Genomic DNA, 21459 nt, shown 5'->3' on the forward strand with positions numbered 1-21459 from the left:
ACTGTCTCCTCAGAGCTCTACAAAATTGCCAGCACTGCCACTTAGTTACTCTAAGGAAAGGGTCTCAACTGGGCCAAATAATAACCACTGTCCCACATGCAGGATCTAAAGACATCAGAGTAGAGCTGAAAGAAACTTAGAAGGTAATATAACCTTCTACGGAGATTTTAATTTATTTTTTTTATTATCTACTTACTCTGCTTGTTTGGGCTTGTGAGTTCAGTTGCAGCCAAATGCTGATGTCCTAACCTACTAATAATACAGGGGGGAAATAAAGAAGAAAAGACTGGATTTAAAAGTGAGAGGAGTTATAGTTCAATGTATAAGGAGCCTAAGAAAATATTTTCAGGGCAAGTTTATTGACCTGGTTCTCTTTTGAAAAGAATTTGTAAAGCTTTATCCTATCTGGTGTCTTGCCATTTAAATTCTTACTTGGTAGTAAGAATCTCCAGAGCCTATTAGAAAAGTTTGTTTTCAAAAGAAAAGTAACAAACTCTAGTCTTCCTATCAAAACATCTTTAGCATCCTCAATGTATCATAACAGCCTCGTTGGTGAGAATAATGTTAACCAATGTCTTCTCTTATCATCTTTCCTCTTCAAAAGCTCAAAGTATTAAGCAGGACAGGTACACATATCCTTCTTTTGCAAGTGAAGAAATCAAGGCACGAAAGCATGAATAACATGCCAAGGTCACACAGAAGGTCAACAATGAAGTGTGTGTGTGTGTGTGTGTGTGTGTGTGTGTGTGTGTGTGTGTGTTATCAGGCACTGGGAAAATTCTGCAGCCCAGTAATACCAGGATAAGAGCCTTGGAGGTTTTGCATTTGAACAGCTGTTTTGGGATCTGGACTGTCTAAACTCAAGAGGTCGAAGCTCAGTCACTAAGCCACGCTGGAAGCAGCTTGGTTATTGTTAATAGATATGTAACCCAGGAGACTACTGCCTAGGCAGGTGAGAATCACAGAGATCTTCTGGAAACACTGAGCTTAACCTCTTCTCATAGACCACGAGCTCTCAAAAACAGAGACTCTGTCTAATTACATTTTTAAAAATAAAAATGAGAGCTCTTTATAAAAACTTTGAGCAGTACTATATACAAAGAAGAAGGCAACAAATTACTTCAAACTGCACCATCCAGGTTTAAAAATAGCTATAACATTTGTAGCACGATATCCCAAACCTCTTTATAAGCATCTATAAGATAGTAAGATGGGTGGATGGTTAATATGGATGAACTAAAGAACAAATGGATGATTGAAAGAGAGAGGAAGGGGACAAAAATGTAAGGAAGGAGAAAAGGAAAGAGGGAGGAAAGGGCAAAGAAAGAAATACAAATATCTGAGAATTGAGTCATATTATATTTGCCTTTTTTAATGAAATAAATGTACTGGAATTTAATGAAAGAAACACAAACTGAAGTGAAGGAAGTGCTAAACTTCAAATAAGTGTCGCAAAACCCCAAGAAATAGTAGTTTCTGAAAAAGTCCTGTGGCATAAAGTCAAAAGATCATAAAAATCATTGAGATTTGAGGGTTTTTTTTTTAAATAGCTACAAGTTTAATTTTGTATAGACTGATTCCATGCTATGAAGGAAGATTTCAGTAGCACTCGCTTTTCTTATATTTCTTCCCTTCTCACCTTCCTCACTTTCTGATTTTATAGATTATATACATTTTTACCATATAAAGGTTTTTTTTAAATACAATCTGTAGTAAATTCTGTACTACAATCATAATTCTTCCAATTCTTTATATTTAAATCTTTATTCAAATGCATTTCATGTTTAACACCAATTCACTAAACCTCATCCATTCCTTAGTTCTTTATTTTGAGCCATCATTTGATGATCCCTTAAAGTGGAGTGCTGCTATGACAAAATTTTAAGTTGTATGCCATTGGCTTGGAGTGGACAGCATGCAGGTGGCCACAAAAGAGATGTCACATGATTTAAGGGTAGAGAAAGTGGTAAAGCATTGGCAAAACTATTGCCTGGATAATTTGAAAGAAAAACCAGCTACTTACCAACCTTGAAGCTCTAAAAAAAAAACTGTTGGAATGTTAGTAATTGTTGGCTTTTACTTGTAATACATTTGTTTTCAGCAATGGTGTAGCTCTGGAATTAAGCAGCCAGGATTAGAAATATTAAATATTCCTTGCCATCAATTATCAAATTTAATGAAGCTGCTATCTTTTCCTGATTTATTTGTGACATGGGAATCTCTTTTTTTTTTTTTTTGCTTCATTTTATTTAGTCATTTTTCGTATTTTTTGTTCATTTTCTTTTATATTGAAAAAAGAATCTATGCTTTGCTTCATTATTTAGTCATTTTTCGTATTTTTTGTTCATTTTCTTTTATATTGAAAAAAGAATCTATGCTCCCATAAACTGTACCCCAAATTGTCTCAAATTAAATTATTTAGTCCAATGTCCTTCACAGTAGTAACCTATATTAGATGCTCAATGAATATTGGATGATTTGAATAGAGTATAGATGCTTAATTAATAGTAACTGATTAGCAAAATATCCACTATAATACAGTGTTCTTATGAGAGAATATTATATGTCCATTTAAAATGATATCTACAAGGAAGTTTTAATGACGTTGGAAAATATTTGTAAAATATTCATAACTGAAAAAGCAGACCTAAAAACTTTTTTTATGTGAAAGTATAAAAATAGGAATCCAAGAATGTTAAATATAAAGAAAATATACTATGTGTGTGTGCATTCGTGTATATAATCTTGAAGTACAAATAACAGAACAGTTTTTCTTCCTACTTCCAAACAAGTTTTTAAAAAGTGTAATGAGGAAAGTTGAAAGGATATGGGACTTGGGAAAGAGCCAGTGGAATAACTGTAGTCAATTGTGGAAAATTTTAAGGAAAGGAGGATCTCAAACTAGTTTTTTCCAAGATGTGAGAGTATAAATTTGGCAGGAAGGTAGGCAGGAAAGCCAGTTGCTGGGGCTCAGAAAGAAATGCCAGAAAGTCTCACATCCAGGGGACATTCAGCTCTTTACTGTGTATTCTTGGCACTCGAAGACCTTGGTTTATACTCTGACCCCATCACTTCCTGCCACATGCAATTAATCTCTTTATAGCCTTTATGTTCTCATGTGTTAAATGGGGATAAAACTTCTAGTTCACAACTAAATAACTTTTAGTTATTTGGGACTCACATTTATGAGGCCCAAATAAGATACCACGTGTGAAATCATAGTAGTTTTTAGATGTCCATACCAAAGTAATGTTACCATTATTATTATTTTCTGATTGCAGCAGAGGCCAAGGGAAAAGCATGAGCTCTGTGATCAACAGACCTGGAATCATGTCTAAGCCTTTCCACAGTCTGCTACTGCTGAGGGAGTGGCAAGGAAGGTTAACACATTTAGGCCATCTTGTGCTTCCTGCCAATCCTTCAGTACTGTAGGCAGCTGAAGCTCTTTGACCTTCATGGTCACACTTATTAGTCACCATCCTTTGGTGAATTGGGCCCCTGTCATTACAACTCCTTTGGACTATTTGGCCATAATAACACAGTATAAAGGGTGTAAAATGTTGTACAAGATTTAAGCTACAGGCTTGCTTCTTTTAGCAAATTTCACCATTATAACTGAAATCTATATACTCTCTACCCTCCACCTCCAGCATAATTTAAAATTAACTCTGTTACTCACAACTCTATAAACTGTTAAATTTATCCAGATGTGTTTGTGCTTGTACATAGAGGATATTTACTGATTTTATCATCTTTTAAGTTCCAAATGGAAACCTTGGTGGCCTAGAATAGATTCATCTCATATTCCAAAATATTGCTCCAAATCCAACCATTGAAGGCATAATTTTCAGCAAATTATTACATGCCAAAAATCCACCTGTATTTTCTAAAGAACACAAATTAATACTTTTTATTTCCAGAATAATTTAACATAAGCTTCAGAATGATCACTATACAAATGGGTTTCACTTGCTAAAGAGGAAATTACTGTTCTCTGCATTTTTTTTTGGAAACAAAAATCTCCCATGATGATAAGCTGTATTTCCAACAAATAAGAAATTAAATGGGTGAGGAGAAGGTTCATAAAGCTCATCTTGGCTAGGGCAGACTCTCGGAGCCAAGAAGCTCTGTGTGGCATGGGTGAAGTTCATGTGAAATGGGCAGCTGTTCCTGAGTGAAATACAAGTGTTTGTCTAACCTGTTCCTGGAGACTTTTGTCATCATGAGAGAAGCAAGTATACCCTGGACTTTGATCCAGGCTTCCTTGGATTAACAGGGTTGAAGGTAGAGGCATGGAGAAGGGGGTATTAAGAGCCCAAAGAAGATTGGATATTCTAGTCTACTGCTATCAGTGAGATGCTGAGGTCCTGCATGACAGGACAGTTTCCGTTTGCCAAATATAGTGATGATTTGAATATTTTATTTCTCAATATTTTGGCTCCAATTTTGTTGCTGTTCCCCAGTTCTGAGAGACAGTTTAGCACCTGTGATCTCTTCCAAGAAATTCACTGGTCTTGTAAATAGAAATTTAGTTTCCACCACCCTCTGCCTTTTATGTGCTTTTTTGTGTACTGTATTTACAACTGCACTTCAGAGTTCTCAACAAACTGAGGGGCTGTGCCAAATGCTGCCTCTTTTGTGAGGTTGTTTGAGCAATAGCAATTGTAGTAGCAACAAGTAGGCAATATATATGAGATGTCTCTTCATTCAGATGCCTCTTGAAGCATTGAGGCTGACCGCATACAACAAAAAAAGGAACTTTGACAATGAGCTTGGATTCTGCCCACTAGGAAGCAGACTAATACCAGAGCATGTTTTTTTGCAGTTTCTCCAGATAGCTGAAGTTTGGAAATTATTATCAGCATGAAGTTGAACTCTTAATAGTAAGTCATGCTACATTTTTACATTTACTGAACTCTTAACAGATTAGGCCTTCAGGCCTAAATCAGTTTCATGCATACTTTGACTACAATTTAGTTTCAAATTTCAGACTGATAAAATTTTCTGAGACAGAGAAACTTTATTTGCTTAAAATCTAAAGTGTACCAAACTTCAGATTTTCTCCAACTTCTTCAAGTAAAAACCCAAAAGAACAAAAAAAGAAACAACAACAAAACAACCACACACATGTATGCATGCAAACACACATGCATATAATAGATAAAAGAGGCAGAGGCATAAGTCAACATATAACAAGGTTTCTTAAGAAGTTTTTATTTTTTGTCTTTTTCTTTTGATTATGAGATAGTCTTCGAAAGGGAACAATTCTTACAAGTCACTTTTAAGGCATCTAAACAGCTGCCTTCTAAACTATACTAGTAGAAATTAGCATGACTGTAAAACAGATTAAAAACTTTAGCAGATGCTTAACAATAATTGTTAAGCACTAACGGCTGTATCAATATTTTAGAAGTGAGGAAAACACCTAAATTATACAGATTTGAGCTGAAGTGATAACTTTTCTCACTGATAATTAAATTCCAATATAGCTTAGTATCACATCTTTACTTACCAACAAGGTTTGGAAAACCACATTTTAGCAACTTAAGACAGTAGCACTAAAAATGAATGCACTCAGTAGATATAAACATTTCCAACAGATGGGAGACAGACAGTAAACAGGCCTGCACATCCCAGTACACCAGGGGTTTCCTGTTATGGAGCTGGCATGAACACACTCATCTATCAGCAGACCATTTCTCCTACAACTACCACGGAACTAGAGATACGGGGAGTCATTTCTTGAGAAAGACGCCCTGTATTTGGATAGCTAGCCTATCGTGAGCTGCTGTACCCTACCCCTTTTGTGGGTAGCTCATTTCATCAGTTTTAATCCCAACCAGCAAATCCAAGTTCCTTAACCTAATGTTATTAATGCTCTGCATAACCCTGTCTTCCATCAATAATCATATAACAAAATCTAAAATGTAGATTTCTTGAACAAGCTGATTCTAATAGCAGGATCGGATGATATGGAAAGTAGCACACTTGATACTCTCAGGCTTCGGGTTAAGAAATACATGCAGGTCTGCTGAAGAAATAAGTCACAAATATACTATATATTTGCATAAACCATAGTTTGTACTTGGGAACAGTAGTTATTAAAATATGTAATAGAGAATAATGTCTAAATGTCAAAAGTACTGCCTACATGAAAAAGGAGATAAATTTCCAAACTACATTCTTTGGCACATAGTAGGAGATAAAATGTCATAGTTCTGGTCAATAATTCCATAGATGGATGCAGCCATCTGAGACGTTTTTTACTGACTAAAAATGAGAACAATGACATGTGTGAAAAGACATGGAGGATGCAATAGCAGAGAAAAAGGTTTTAGTTTGGGGAGAATTTCTTAGCTATAAGGTCTTTGACATTACTTATCAAGTAGCTCTTCACTGGATATGGCCACGAAGAGGTTAAATTAGCACTTCTATCAAGATTGAAAAAAATCTTTGTTTCATATCCTCATTAGCATTTCAATTGTCTCATTAGTGAGAATTCATTAGAGTAAATTAGTATATGAAACATGTTGGCATATGCATATGTATATATTTTTAAGTGCATTGATATTCCTCATTTCCTCCAGCAGAGGTCAGAAAATAGCAATACAGGAATATGAAAAATCTATGAACTAAGAAAATATTTTAGAGTGATTTTCCCTAGATAGGATTATGGAGGGGATTTTTTAGTTTTTCCTTACTCACATTTTCTAATTGTATTTTTACAATAAATATGCTTTACTTTTGTAGTAATTAAAAAGCAATAACATTTATTTTAAGTTTTACAAAGAGCACTGTTGGCATATGTATTTACTCTGCATCAAGTCAAAGATACTGCTTAATTATTTGTATTTTCATAGATGCACATACATTATTTGAAACAGTCTAAGAAAGCAGCGCAGTTTGGCCACCACTATGAAAAATTATTGTGTAACATCATTTTCATAATCGATGATTGTGAGCAATCTTTTTTAAACAAAGAACTTAATGTCAGCCATGAGATTACCAGAAAAACAAACACCCTGAACATAGCTCCTAACTGCCAAGAAACCCTGCATACACAAAGACAGAAAAATGAATACCATCTCTGGTCATTGCCTTTGTCTGAAGAAACCTAAAAGGGATCTCAGTTTTCTGAAAAGTAAGTCCTTGTAAGTCTTACATGTTAGGACAAGGAAAAATGGAGAAATCAGTCAATGTGACTTACATTTAAAAGCAAGGAATCAATGAAGGATGTTTATTAAGCTCTTCTGATTAATGTTCAACAAATTGCACAATCACCATGCAACATTTTCATTTCTAAATAATGTCTTTTTATCTCCTAGACACATAGAAGCAAAATGAAAAGGCTTATAAAGCAAAATCTAAAGTTCAATCAAAATATTTATGTATGAATTAAGAAAATCTTTTACCTGAATTATGCCAAATTAGATAGATGTGTATTTACTATTTTATTAAATGATTCATAATGTATGATCTGTTATTTGTCCTTTTTTATATTATCACTCACAAATAATATAATTGTGTCAAAATTGTTATGTGAATCAAACTGTTGCTAGCTTCTTCTGTCTTCTAAGGGGATGATTTCTATCGATGAGGAATATGTCTTTATACTGCTCACTTCCACCTACAGAGGCAAGTGAGGGAGAGAGTAAAGACTGAAACTCAAAACCTCTGCCAGTTCTCCTGTGAGACTGGGTGGGGGTGGGGGGGTTGGAGGGGGAGTGACTCTGCTTGTCAGAGAACATCAGTGACTTTTCTGACAAAGACGATGCTTCTGGCAAAACAAGGATCAGGCAGATGTGAAAGAAATCTGAAGACTGGCAACATGGTGGGAGACTGGAATCCACAGAGAAATGTAGCCAGTGAGAAATACCCAGGGGTGTACAGGTCTAAGGGCTTATTAGAATTAGAATGTTCACTATTCAATTCTAAGCTGTTTGTGTTTCTACAATTAACTCCTCCAATCCCCACTGCTCAGAACTCCAGTCGAGTCTGCCTGACTGGATGGTTTGAGGAAAATAACAACAGAGAGGTGAGTTTGAACCTAGGTTGGCACAGAATAAAAGAAAGAAAAGAGTGTGAAGATGTGAATGAGCATAGGTGTTATAGATCAGGAACCATAACCACAACTAATCATGGGAATGTGAAACCTAGTAAACTCACAGAAATCTTGGGGAGATCAATGGAGCTTCCCCACACACACACAAAAAAAAATGGAATTTGGGACTTGAGCCACTTTTATGTAAATATCCAAAGAAAAGTCACTTTAGCTGATATATTTTGATAAAATTTTGACATTTTGATAAAATTTCAAAATATTACATTGGACATGTTGCAAATACTTTTTATAATGTGAAGTCTAGGGAAGTATTTGTAAAACTGTACATAAGTTTTTTTGTATCACATGAAAGAGCTCAAAGTACTCAGTAAATTAATCACAAATGTTTTTTCTCTATTAGTTTTGTTAAACTTTTTACCAAATAGGTAATACTACTTCATCAATTACTTTCCTGAACAGGTTTAGAATTCTCACCTAATTCTACTTTGATAAACAGTGAAAAAATTCTCAGAGTGGCTGAAATACCCTTATAAAATACATATGCATATGCATCATTCACGGATGCAAAAGTTTCTCTGAAAGAACAATCTGGAATTCATATGTGGAAATACCCACAGAGTAGCCTTCAAATCCTTCAAAGGCTGGCCCAGGCTTACCTTTACGTGGTGGATCAGACACTCTATTTCATTCACTTTGTAGGTCTCCAATCCCAGGTCCTTGGCTAACCTTAAGATACGATTCTGGGTTGGCCCAACATAGGATCCTCCAAGGTCCACATATTTAACCATTTGGTTCTGTTTTCCCATGGAAAAATAATAAAAATAATTAGGTGTGACGATGTCATTCCTAAGATTAAAAAGAGTTCCAAAATAAGCTGATTGGCATTTAACAGGTTGTAGACACGTCTTGAGGTATATTCATGAAAAATTGGATTCTATTCTTAACTCCATTCATGCAACGTAACAGTTAATTTAAAGCAAAATTGATTGAACTTTGTATAGGCAAGAGACTTCTGAACCCCATCATTCACAATGTACCACAACATGGCTTGTGTTTTAGTGCCTTGAGTTTATAAGCTATGAATTGTTGGTGAATTTCTCTTTACTTAGTACTTGAGGCTAATTTTTAGGCACCTAATGCTAGATAGAAAACAAGAAAGGAAATAATCACTTCTTATGTGGTTTACTAATCCAGATGTTTGAAAGATAATGTCAGGGAATAACTGGTCATAATTCAAACCTTTGAAATTGCTCTTATGTTTAATAGCAAGTTTTCTATATGGTTTTGAATCAGCTTCACATCCAATGACTAAGGACCGACCTTTGAACAAGAAGTGAGTAGAAAAGCTCCCTATATCTGAATGTGTCTAAACATAATTGGGTATCTATTAGTCAGGAACACCAGAGAAGGCCCTCCTTTTCTGTTTCTTGTTTGTTTGTTTGTTTGTTTATTCATTGTCTTGCTCCCTCCACCCCAAAGAGAACATGAGTTTCACAAGGGTATTTTGTTTTATTCACTGATGTATTTCAGATACCTATTTATTGGTGCAATAATTTACTGGGCAAGTACCAAGTGTCATGAAGTGAAAAGAGAAAAGGGACAGAAGAAAAAGTTGAAAAGGAAACAAGTTGGGATAGAAGCTGTGGGAAATGTTTCAGAGTAATTTTCACTCTCTTACAAAGAGTCCAATGAAATTCAAGGCTTTCAGCAAGAAAAAGAAAAAATTCAGCCTTATATTTCTCTGCCCCATCCTTAATGTCTTACCCTAATGGTATAGGTCCTGCCTCCTACACGGTCCCGGGCTTCCAAAACAACCACATTCAAGCCATTATCATGCAGAAGTTTGGCTGCTGCCATACCTGGAAGAAAATACAATAAGAAATCAGAATCAAACACCTTATAGAAACTCAGATAAGCTCCTCATGCTAACAGCCAATGGGAAAAGTCCATGTTGGCTCACCTATATGATCTACTGTTACATTTAACTTATAGGTGGCTAGGGTTTCTCAACAGAGGACCAAATTCCAAGTCTGGGAAACCAGCTGCTATTTGTAGAAAGAACAAAAAGGGTTTATTTTGGGTAAATGTCTCAAATCTTAAAAACAGCTTTGGTCACTATATCAAAATGTTTATCTTTAAGGACTAAATTGCATGGTTATACATCAGACAACACAGATAAAAACATAAGACCATACTTAAGAGAACTATATAAGCCCCAACAGACATAGGACCAAGTGTGACCCCTGACTTCATTTACAAGGTATATCTGAAAAACCAGTAAGTTGCTGGGAGAGTGGGCCTTCAAAGCATGTGAGAGAGTTTACAGTTAAATTGGACATTTAGAGGTTAATGTAAAGTTTTTACAATTAAATTGGATTTTTAGAGGTTAATGTAAAGTTTCAAAAGCAAGGACATAAATTTGACCATCTCTGAAGAATGAATTGACCATTCATTCATCCACTTAATTATTAATGTAGTCAAAAATATTTAATGAATGCCTACTACATTCTCACCACCATAAATTTAGCTTTTAAAAAAAGCAGTTTTTCAAGGACAAAAACATTGCATAGGAAAGTCTGCCTTTTCAAAGATTAAAAACAAACAAACAAACAAACAAACAAAAACTCCATGTGTTACAAAGTATTTCATTCAGTTAACTAATAAGTCAGTCTGTGGTCAGGTTTTCTGAGCACCATGTGCCAGGCACCATCCTGGCCTCTGACACACATAATAATAATAATAAAATTAAAAAGCAGTTTTATTGAGATAAATTTACATACAATAAACTTTACCCACTGAGTTTGAACAATGTACAAAGCTTGGTATAGAGTTTATATATGCAGTGTTTGGTACAAGACCATCCTGAATATAGATTTTGATCTCCAAGGTATTAAAATCCTGCATCTTTAAAAGCACTCTGTATTACAATTTAGTAAAAGTTTTCTCAGACGACAGAACTCCGATGCTCTGAATAACGAACTGAATTTGTTCAGTTCCAATTACTTTACTCATTTGCTTTTATGACACCAAACAAAATTAAGGAAATGCCAAAACACTGTGCCTTAGAGAAAAATAAAACAGCTTCTATCTTGTCCCTAAAAAATAATAGTTCTGGGACTTTTAAGCCGCATTAATGTGAAAAAGGGATTCTTATAAAAATACTCATATAGCGCTCACCACATTTGAGAAGCTGAATTCTCACAGCAATCCAATGAGAAAAGGTACTATTGATATTTTCATTTTATGGATGAGGAAACAAGCACAGAGAGGTGTCCAAGGTCACATAAGGAGCCAGCAGGTAAAGTCAGGTCATTTCGCTCCAGTGTCAGTATTTGTAACCACTACGAGTACTGCTTTCCACAGAGCCTCAGAGCTATCCTCTTTGTAGATCATATGTCTCAATTTTTACTTCAGGGAGAAATTACATTTCAAAAGATATTTTTCACTTTATTTGGATCAACGAGTTTTTAAAACACATTTGTTTCTGTGGTTTGATAAGACTCTATGGAACATAAGATATGAGCCTACTGTAAAAGCCATAATAAAAATCCAAGGCTTCATTCACCGCCTACAGACTAATCTAAAAGAAGAAACCCAATTTTTTAAAAAAGTTGAGTTGACATTTCATTATTTGAGTTAATCCATCTTCTGATCTCTGTCCTTGAGGGCAGGGCCAGAGCTTTTCAGTTGGCGGTAGGGTAAGAGTCTCAAAGTCCACAGTCAACCCTAATTTAAGAATACAGGGCTTGGATTTTTAACTCCAGTTTCCTAATTTTACCTTTGTAAGGAAAAAAAAAAAGAGAAAATATTTCTATTTAGATTCAAAATTGCAGACAATTCAATGCTGTTTCTCTTATCAAGCATCAGTTAAACAAATGAAATATGAAATAAGATGCAGCCATGGTAACAGCTGTTATCAGGGAATTCAGACCTGCTGTGCATGCTGAAGCTTAAACAAAAGGGTTCAGAACAAAATACAACATCACTCATGTACATTACCATTTTATATTCTACAAAATATACTGTCTTTTAGTAAGTATAGTTACCCAGTAGTATCTGATACTAAACATAAACAGTTACTAAAACAAACCAGAGTCTTATCAAACCATTGAATAGAGTTCTATAAACTCATGTGCCTTAAAAAACCATAAATAGAATATTACAAAAATATCTTTAAATAGAGCAATACAAGAGGATGTTGGAAATACCTCACAATTCGTCTCACTAATGTTCATAGGGGGCTATTCAAAATGCTTGTTGTACATCAACTGACATAAACTGATTTGAAAAAGAATTGGCCCAAATATTGGCTTAAGAAAGGCACTGCAATTTAAGAGGAGGAGATTTTAGGGTACCTAAGAACCTGAAGAACTGGAGTCTGGTCAGGAGATGATTAACATAATTAAGAAATAGCTCTCAATATTCCTCAGTGATGACTGGTGAAAGAACTAATGGTTTGGCTGAAGAACGAATGAGCAAATAATTAACTATACAGAGCTGCCCCAAGAGTTCATTTCTATGTCTGTTGTTTGGAACTTTTAACACATTTTGCAATAGAACAAAAATATAAGAGATGGTGCATTCTCTAGGAAGTCCAGAAATTTTAAAATGCAATATTATTGTGAAAAAAATCACAAAGTAGCAGAAATACGTTTGCCCTAAAACACTAGACAATGTAATTGTCACTGTTTAAACACTTAAGCAATCATTTCCTGACACAATGCAATAACAGATCTTTTTAAAAAGAAAATATCTACAATAACAGCCACTATCAGAAAGCATTGAGCACTTGCTTTGTTCTGTATGAAGTGCTTTCCACTCAAAGCACTTCTGATCTTCACCACAATGCTGAGAGTTATGATTACCCTCATTTTAAAAAGAAAAAATGGAGGATTAGAGACATTCACTGACTTGCTATAAATTACACAATTAGTAAACAGTAGGGTGAGAGTTCAGCCCCAAACCTGAACTCTCAGCTACCACCCTGGTACCAAAAAGAAAAAATTAAAAGATACACTGATTGATACAAAGTGCCTTAAAATATTCTGCTCCCTATCTGAATGTAAGAATCTTGAAATATCAGTTCTTACCTTAAATGGATATTTAACTTTTGCAACCAGTTTAGGACCAAGCTTATAATCACTTTGTACTTATAAACCTAGTTAAACTTGAGTTTAACATGCAGGATCAATTTATATTTCACAAATGAATTATAATTTGCCACTTTCATTAGAAGCTCCTACGCACCCCTGACAAGCTTATAATGAGATTCTCTTATTTGTTGCTTCTAAATAGTGCAGGATCCATAGGATTTTGGCTTAGGGAGTCTTCTTTGGGTGAATAACCACAGCATGCACACAGCAATAATGGTAGACTAATGCCTAATGCCATGAAATTATAAAAATATTGCTTCTCTCTTCCTAAGTAGTTTACTTGGAAAAGATTTCATTAAAGTGATGGCTATCTCAATTATTTGGATAACTCAGTTGGGATTAGACACCCAAATTATTTTAAATATTGGAAATCGGTGGTGTGTAGCATTATTAGCCTTCTATGCTTCCAGTTTTGTGCCATGGAAAATGGCCCAAGAGTTAGATGCTGTAGAAGACTGGAAAGTATACAGCACAGGTAATCCAGGGGCCTATTTAAGTTGTCTTAAGAGCAGTGTAGAAGTTAGGATTTGGAGAGAAGGGAAAAATCAAAATCACCATCTGCCTCATTCATTGATTTAGCATTCTGTCTCATGTCCTTCATATCAAAACTAGATTTTTAACAAAATATTTTAAACATTTTAAAATGCGAAGTTAATTGTCTTGAAAATATTGTGAAACATCTGTACTTTGATATTACATAAAGATTTTGTCCCAATTTTTTTTTTTTAAAGAATCATGTTAACTAAAATTGACAATGAAATTCACTGCACCTCAAAGCATCTCTAACCTCATGACCCTGGTATACAATATAGTCATTCCTCTAAGAAGGAAAAAAAGCCAAAAATACACAAATAGCCCTCATTGCCTTCTGGTCACTTCTGACAAATAGTTTTATGAGGAAATTCTAGAAACAGTCAAGTGACTTTCTAATTAAATAACTGGAATTCTTCGATGTCTTTAAAGACAATGCTTTTTAGTTATTTAACACAAATACATGCAAAAAAAAAAAAAAGCCTGGAGTAAAAAGAAAAATATCCTCAATGTGCAATTAAATTCATTAAAGGAAAGTGGTATTTGTAGGTAGAATTCAGATGTTAATTGTTGAAGTTTCAACACAGAGTTAAGATATTAGTAAAGAGAGCTAACATTTTGAACAGTCTGTGTTTCAGCTTCTAGTCTAAGTGTTTTTCATATAAGAATTCATTTATCCTCCTAACTACTCTATGAAGTGGTTAGATGTTGAAAGTGAAGCACAGAGAGGCCGTGTCATGTGCCCAAATTCACACAGCTAACAAATGGCAGAACCAGTATTTGAATCCAGGTAGTCCACTCCAGATAACAAGCATGCCCAGCAGCCTTCCTCATACTAAACAGTGAAATACTGAAAGCCTTCTATTAAAAATTGCAGAGCATACAAGCATCAGGGCCGCTGCTAGCACATTCCACGCCTCTGTGTAAATTTCAAGAAGGTACACACTCTCGACAGGTAAATTTTTGTATAATATTTTTAATTTTTCAATTAGAGTTCAGATACAATATTATTTTAGTTTTGGGTGTACAGTATAGTGATTAGAGAGCTATATAACTTGCCCCAATAAATCTAGTACCTCTCTAGTCCATACATTTATTACAATATTGCTGGCAGGTAAATTTTAAAAAGACATCCTTCCTTCAGAGAAATGTACCCCACCTCAGTGTAAATAGCTTGGCTGGCAGAGTGTGGGCTGGACTGTATCCACTTTCACTGCATCAGCCTGGCACCCTTACACAGGGTACTGCCTAAATAGCTTATGCTATGGCCTGGAAACTCAGAAACCTTATTTTTTGAATAATAAGAATTAAATTATTCCATGTCTCCTCAATGCTAATACACAGTTGGCACTTACTTGTTTGTTGAATGGATTCATTTAATACCCTTCAACGAAGATGATATTTAATCACTTAGTCAACAAAAAATAAATGGCCATAATGGTGTCCATATACACATAATATATTTAACTAAAATATTTATACATAATGATACTGATTTACTCTGATAAAGGATACTCTTGACTTTTTTCAAGAGAAAGAGCTGCAAAGAAAGACAACCAACCAATAATCATAACTATCTTACATTTGTACAGCACTGTAGTTTCCAATATTCACACACATTCAGTCCTTAACAATATCCCTGTGAGGTTGGCATTGTTATTCCTATTTTTCATATTAGGAAATGGAAGCTCAAAGAGATTCAAGGGCTTTCTCAGCATTATACAGCTAACGATGGGAGAGTTAGGGCAAAACCCCTGTTGTTGTGTGTCCTATGTTTTTTTCATAACTCACATTACATCCTATAACATACACAGACCTAGGTTGTTAAAAAAAATTCTCAAAGCATGATGAGTCTAAAAATTATAATATTTCTTAACTTTCTTGGAAAAAATATATTGATAAAACCACGTAGAGCCTGTCGATGCTTCAAAACCCTGAGGACATATCATTACAGGAAGACCTGAAAGCATTTGGAGCAATGCTATGCCCTCTAGAACAACTCCACTGAACTACTTATTAAGAGGTGCTTTGGCCAATCGTTTTCCTTCTTAAGCACAGACTGACTCCTCTTTCCTGAGAATGCACGAATTACAACTTTTTGGAAAACCAAAACAACGCAGGGCATACCCCAAACATATGAATGTGTACCATCATTTTGATCATTGAGGAGCAAAGTCTAGAATTATGTGATTCATATCTTGCCTCCAAATATGAAAAAGATAAACCCAATGCCTTCTTGGAAGCCCTTTGCTCTGTATTCTCTAAGATAGTCAAAATATATAGCACAAAAATAAAAGGCAGTAACTTCTAAAATAAAGGAGACCTTTACTGAACAAAGCCCCAGGCTGTGTGTGAGACTATTTATGCTCTTGAAAGGGATAAAAAACATCAAGCTTTCATGAGTTGTCATAGAAACCTTTCTCCAGATGTGGCTGCTTTAAAATGCTAGAATGAGATTGCCATCCAAGGCCTTTCAGAATATGTCTAAAACCACAATTTTTTTTCTTTATCCTACCTTTATATGCAAATGATTGCATTTTCCAAAAATGTCACCAATCATAAGTCTTACTTCATATCCAAGCTTTTGTCTTTACCCTTTGTTGTTTAAAAGGAGTGGGATGCCTTTTGTGTATTGTAATCGTGGTAGGCAAAATTTGCTTTTGTTTTACCTCAACATGGTCTCCCATGAAAAAAGGATACAAACCCAGAAATTACAGCTTTATTTTTCTCAAGTTGTGTGTTATAGTCTTCATTTTAAAAACTGTTACATAAAACTAAACTTTTAATTTTCTTGCCTCAAATCTTTTTAGGAATTTGATAGAATCTGTATAAATAAATAAAAAAGACACTCTTTTAAGAATACTGTTGTCTAAGTATAAAAGATAATAATATGGTGCCATGATAGTTTCCTTGATGGTGACTTGAGGATGAAATATCTCTTTGCCATGATAGTAGGCCTCCTATGGATTACCAACGTGATTTTTAAGATCACAAACATCTTTAAGGTAGAACATAAAATTGAAGATATACCATGCTCCCTTTAGCTCACCTACTTCCTAGATCCTAGTCTCTGAAAGAGCTGGGTGTTATGAATAGCCTGAAGGTCAGAGGCCTGCTGTAGAATACTTTGAATACTTCTCCATTTAAACATTTGTTTACCAAAAGTGAAATGATGAATTAGGAATTCTAGAAAGAGAATAAAATGTGGGTGTTACCAAGAAAAAGAAATCTGGGTAGGGTGAGACGTAAGAAGTAACTAGAAGAAGTGAAGATAAAAAGGAGTCATTTTGTGATGTCAAAGCTAGGCCCTCCTTCTGTCTTCTGTCTTCAGGCTACTGCATAGCCTGGCCCAGGAGCCTTATTTTGCCCCTGAAACACTCCTGTAAGCCAAAGACCAAGGCAGTCAGCAGTGAGCAAGGACCAGAGTGAAAAGGAAACACTGCCTGGTTCAAAGACAAGGCAGAACACTGCCATTCTGTAGAAAAAGCTCTATGCCTAATAGACCACTGCTTGGTTATATAACTTTGAGCAAGAGTCCTCACCTTTCTGGGTCTCACTTTCCCCACCTGTAAAATTGGGTGATTAAATTAGGCCCCTTCCATTCTATAATTAATCTAAATGAGACAGGACACGATTTTAAGTAAGCTGAGATTTCATTACATAGGTAGTGTCTTTATAACTCCGAAGTCTGAAGTCTGCCCTCTGGAGCATGAAATTTGGGTGGCATCAATAGTTGTTAATAAAAAAATATGTTATTTTTATACTCAGGTATGACAATGAAATGCTGATTTAAACAAAGCTGGTATAGGGTAGGTGTGCTGATGTAATTAGGGGCAAAAGGTCTTGATGTCTGTGACTTACTTTGAAATGCATCAAAAAATAAGAGGAATTGATAGATGGAGAAAAGGATGGATACATGGATACAATGGACTAAGGCATATAGAGCAAAAACTTTAACTGCAGAATCTACTTGGTAAGTATATGTGTTGACTACACAATTTTTTGAAAGTTTTCATAAGAAAATTCTGGAAAAACACATTAAGACAGTTTCTATTCTGCTGGACTTGTCAGAGCCTTTAATTAACATATTATATACCTTCATCAGAAAAGACTATATATATCATTTACATAATTTCTTAGTCTTTATAACTTACTGGAGGACTGGGGATAGGAATGATTTTTTTTTTTTTTGAGGATAGAAATATCTCCTCACATATTTGGGGATACACTACTTAAAGAAACTGGGACATTTGGTAAGTGTGGCTACAACTGGTGGTGGGTTTGTCGCAGAACCCTTCTCTCAAGAAAAAAATTCCTCTTCTCTCTCCTCCAACAAATCAAACATTCTAAACAACACCATTGCCCTTAGGTTTCACATTATCAAGGAGTTGATGTCCAAGACAGGACTTGCTTCTATAAGAGAACAAAGCCTAACTGGAGAAGCACCATGGGGATAGGAAGAGGGTGACCATAATATATTTGGAAAGGGAGCTTTCTGGGGAGGCTAGAAATCTACTTGGTTCAGCCGAGTTATAGAAAATTGGAAAATGGTGAAATGAGAAGGAAAAAGACAGTGTCCTATCAAGAAGAGAACTAGAAAATTCTCTCTTTCTTCTTTCAGGACATGGAGTGCAACAGGATTGTTAGAGAAAGGCAGGCCAAATATAGGAGTCCAGGGATCTGGAAAGCCTTAGGGGACAATACCACAGTTGGAGCCCCAGGAAGAGGGAAAGTGGGCTGCTACCTCTGAGGTGCCATAAATTAGCCAAAGGACAACCAGATGAGTATATTTGGGTAGCATGGTGTTATAGGTTGAATTATGCCCTCTCAAAATTCATATGTTTAAATCCTAATACCCAGAACCTCAGAATGAGACTTCATTTGGAGATACATCTTTATAGAGGTAATCAAGTTAAAATAAAGTCATTAGGGTGGGCCCTAATTCAGTATGACTGGTCTACCTATAAAAGAGGGAAATCTAGAGACAAAGATACATACGGAGAGAACGTCAAGCAAAGATGAGAGTACAGATTGGGGTGATGCCTCTACAAGCCAAGGAATGTCAAGGATTGCAACAAACCACTGGAAGCTAAGAGAGAGGCATGGTACAGATTTTTCCTCACATTCTCAGAAGGAATCAACTTTGATCTTGGAGTTCTGGCCTCCAGGCAATATGTTTCTGTTGTTTTAAGCCACCATATTTATAGTTCTTTGTTACAGCAGCCCCAGCAAACTTATACGCAGAAGAAATTGTATTTTCCATATTAAGGTAACTTCACTGTTAATTGAACCTACTTTGGGATAACCTGGTGATGAAAGTCCTAGTTGGCCAGGCTAGATTGGCATTTCTTATGTTCTCAGGAGTACCGAGGCATTGGTGTGTGGGGGCGCGGGGGAGTGGTGAGAGGGCAGAGAGGAAGGGAAGTTTGCCAGTGGTACTATTTCTGAACCTGGGGAATGGGGTACTAGCCCAAACAGGTGTTACATGAGCAGTTGGGTGAATTTCATAGGGACGAAACTTAAGGATATGACTTTCAGCCTCGGCCCTGTAAGCAGCATAATAAAGGGGAGGCCTTTCTGCATTCAACGTAGAGCAGTAAATAATAACGATGGTGCGTGAATGATCTAGAACCTAGGTGAGGAATGAAACCTGACATGTGCATTAAGAAACCAGCCTTTGCCAAGATTGTACAATTTCTTTGCTTCATACAAATTCCATAGCATTTTTAGAATGTCTGATGTTTAAGTCTCTCATTAAACTCTACTCAAAAATTAAATGATCGTCAATGCCATTTATGAAACTATTTAACTTACTGAGAAAAACTCACTTCAGTCTCATGTCTTTTCTCAGTGCCATGGAAAAGCTGTGACACACCTAGATATGAGAGGTTTCATCCTGCCATCTCAGTGGGATAGAAACATAGTGGCAAGTCAAGAGTGTGAACTTGGCCAGGAATGGCCCATTTGGAAATGTGTACATAGGAAAATCTGTCCTTTAAGGTTTTAACTACTTTCAAAAGAAGTTGGAAGAAGTGGAGGAATCAGTTCTGGCATTAAAATATTAGGCCCAATAATCATGGGCCAAGAACAATCTGTTTTTTCTGTAGAAAGACTCATGTTAAGACTATAAGTCCCATCTAAAGAGTGTGTAGACTTGAACCCATGCAAGAGTACACATAAGTGTGTACAGTGTCTAGCATATGAGTATGTGTGTGTGTGTGTGTGTGTGTGTGTGTGTGTGTGTGCACTCCAAAGCTGTGCCCAATACACATAGCTAGAAGAATTACCCAGGGGTGGGAGTGAGATGGTAGCAGCAATGCACAAGCTGTCACTGCTCCTGTACTGCCACTGGGTGCCACCCTTCGTGCTAAAATAAGGAGACAACACAAAGCTACTACGATAAATAACTGGAGTTGGAGGAAGAAAATAAGGATCTTGTGAGGTAATAACACCAACAATGAGAATCCTTATGCATGTTTTTTTAATTGACTCAACTAGAAGAGAACTTGTATCCAGAATTTTAAACAGGTAAACAAAGGGCAATTAACAAAAGGAGTTGTGGCTCTCCTGGCAAACACTATTAAGGTAAATGTCTTGGAAGGAGTGTGAGATAAAGAGTGCTGCCACGAGGGGATAAGGGCAAAGGCGTATTTTCTGAGAAGCTGCTTTCACATGTTAGCCTTAGAGCTAAGCCTCCCTGCTTTATCATCCCCACGCCTAAGGTCAGCATCTCTGGCACAGTATAGATCTGAGCAGACAAAATATCTCCTCCGTCACCAAGGAAAATCAGTAATCCTATCCAAGGTTCAAGAATTTGCCCTCAAAAAAAAAAAAAAATACAGGGTATTCTATTTTACTTCTGAAAAAAGACCCTGCTGAAATCTTAGTATTTTAAAAATTCAATTACAGCAGCTTTTACATCATGTTTATATCTACTCTCACTTTATTTTCTCTTATTTGTTCCATTTTACAAAATTTTAGACTATGTGGGTTTTTTTCCCTTTTAAAATAGAAAGTAGTGGATACTCTCTAGCACCTCAATACAGACTACACATTCTGTGACCATCTAAACATAAAATATGAATTTGGGGCAAGGCTAATAGCCCAAGAGCACTTTCTTAAAAGTATGGTATGTCTTTCTCTGACTTCTGCCTTCCTGAGAAAGAAAAAGCACCTGCCAATCTGGCTACAGATAATTTTCTTTCCATTTCTAGTTGTTCTGGTAACCTACTTCTGCCTCATACCTCCCAAGTGCAAGCCACTAGAAGTTATGTTGCCTGGACTAATCTATCAGTTATGGATATTGAGGTTCTGGCAAGATCTTGCCTTCACTTTTCATTCCAAGACAGGGATTGAAAATCCAAAAGCACCGGAGAGCAGGGCAAAGCATGTAAAGTATGAAGTGAGCATGTGTAAAACAATATCCGGGGCCAAGTACTGTGACGAGCTGAAGACTGTGTGCCTTGAACAACAGCACTTAAATCAAATTTTAAACACTGGAGAGTCATCCCCAAATTATGAGAGACTTGGCCTGTGGACAATTTAGTACTCCTGCTCTAAGCCTAATCTGGGCCTAATCTTATTTAATAAGGATGTGGCTTCAGCAGAGGGTACCATTTTTCTGGGGCCTCATTGATTTGTCCGCACCTTGCATGGCTTCAAAAATGAAGGCTCGTCCTGTTCCAAAGCAGGGCTCTTCTAAGAAAATCCCAA

The 21459-nt window shown here is 36.0% G+C and overlaps 1 protein-coding gene across 1 annotated transcript in view; it reads right to left on the reverse strand.

Annotated features, from left to right (window-relative positions):
• Positions 1 to 21459, reverse strand: part of MAOB (monoamine oxidase B) — a 113849-nt gene that overhangs the window by 66745 nt on the left and 25645 nt on the right. Inside the window, exons 2-3 of the mRNA XM_006917906.3 lie at positions 9827 to 9921; positions 8719 to 8856 (exon numbers count right to left, since the gene is read on the reverse strand). Coding sequence (XP_006917968.1) covers positions 8719 to 8856; positions 9827 to 9921 — 233 coding nt within the window. The remainder of the gene's footprint in view (positions 1 to 8718; positions 8857 to 9826; positions 9922 to 21459) is intronic.

The sequence above is a fragment of the Pteropus alecto genome, unplaced genomic scaffold (genome assembly GCF_000325575.1).
Source record: "Pteropus alecto unplaced genomic scaffold, ASM32557v1 scaffold77, whole genome shotgun sequence".
Classification (NCBI taxonomy): domain Eukaryota; kingdom Metazoa; phylum Chordata; class Mammalia; order Chiroptera; family Pteropodidae; genus Pteropus; species Pteropus alecto.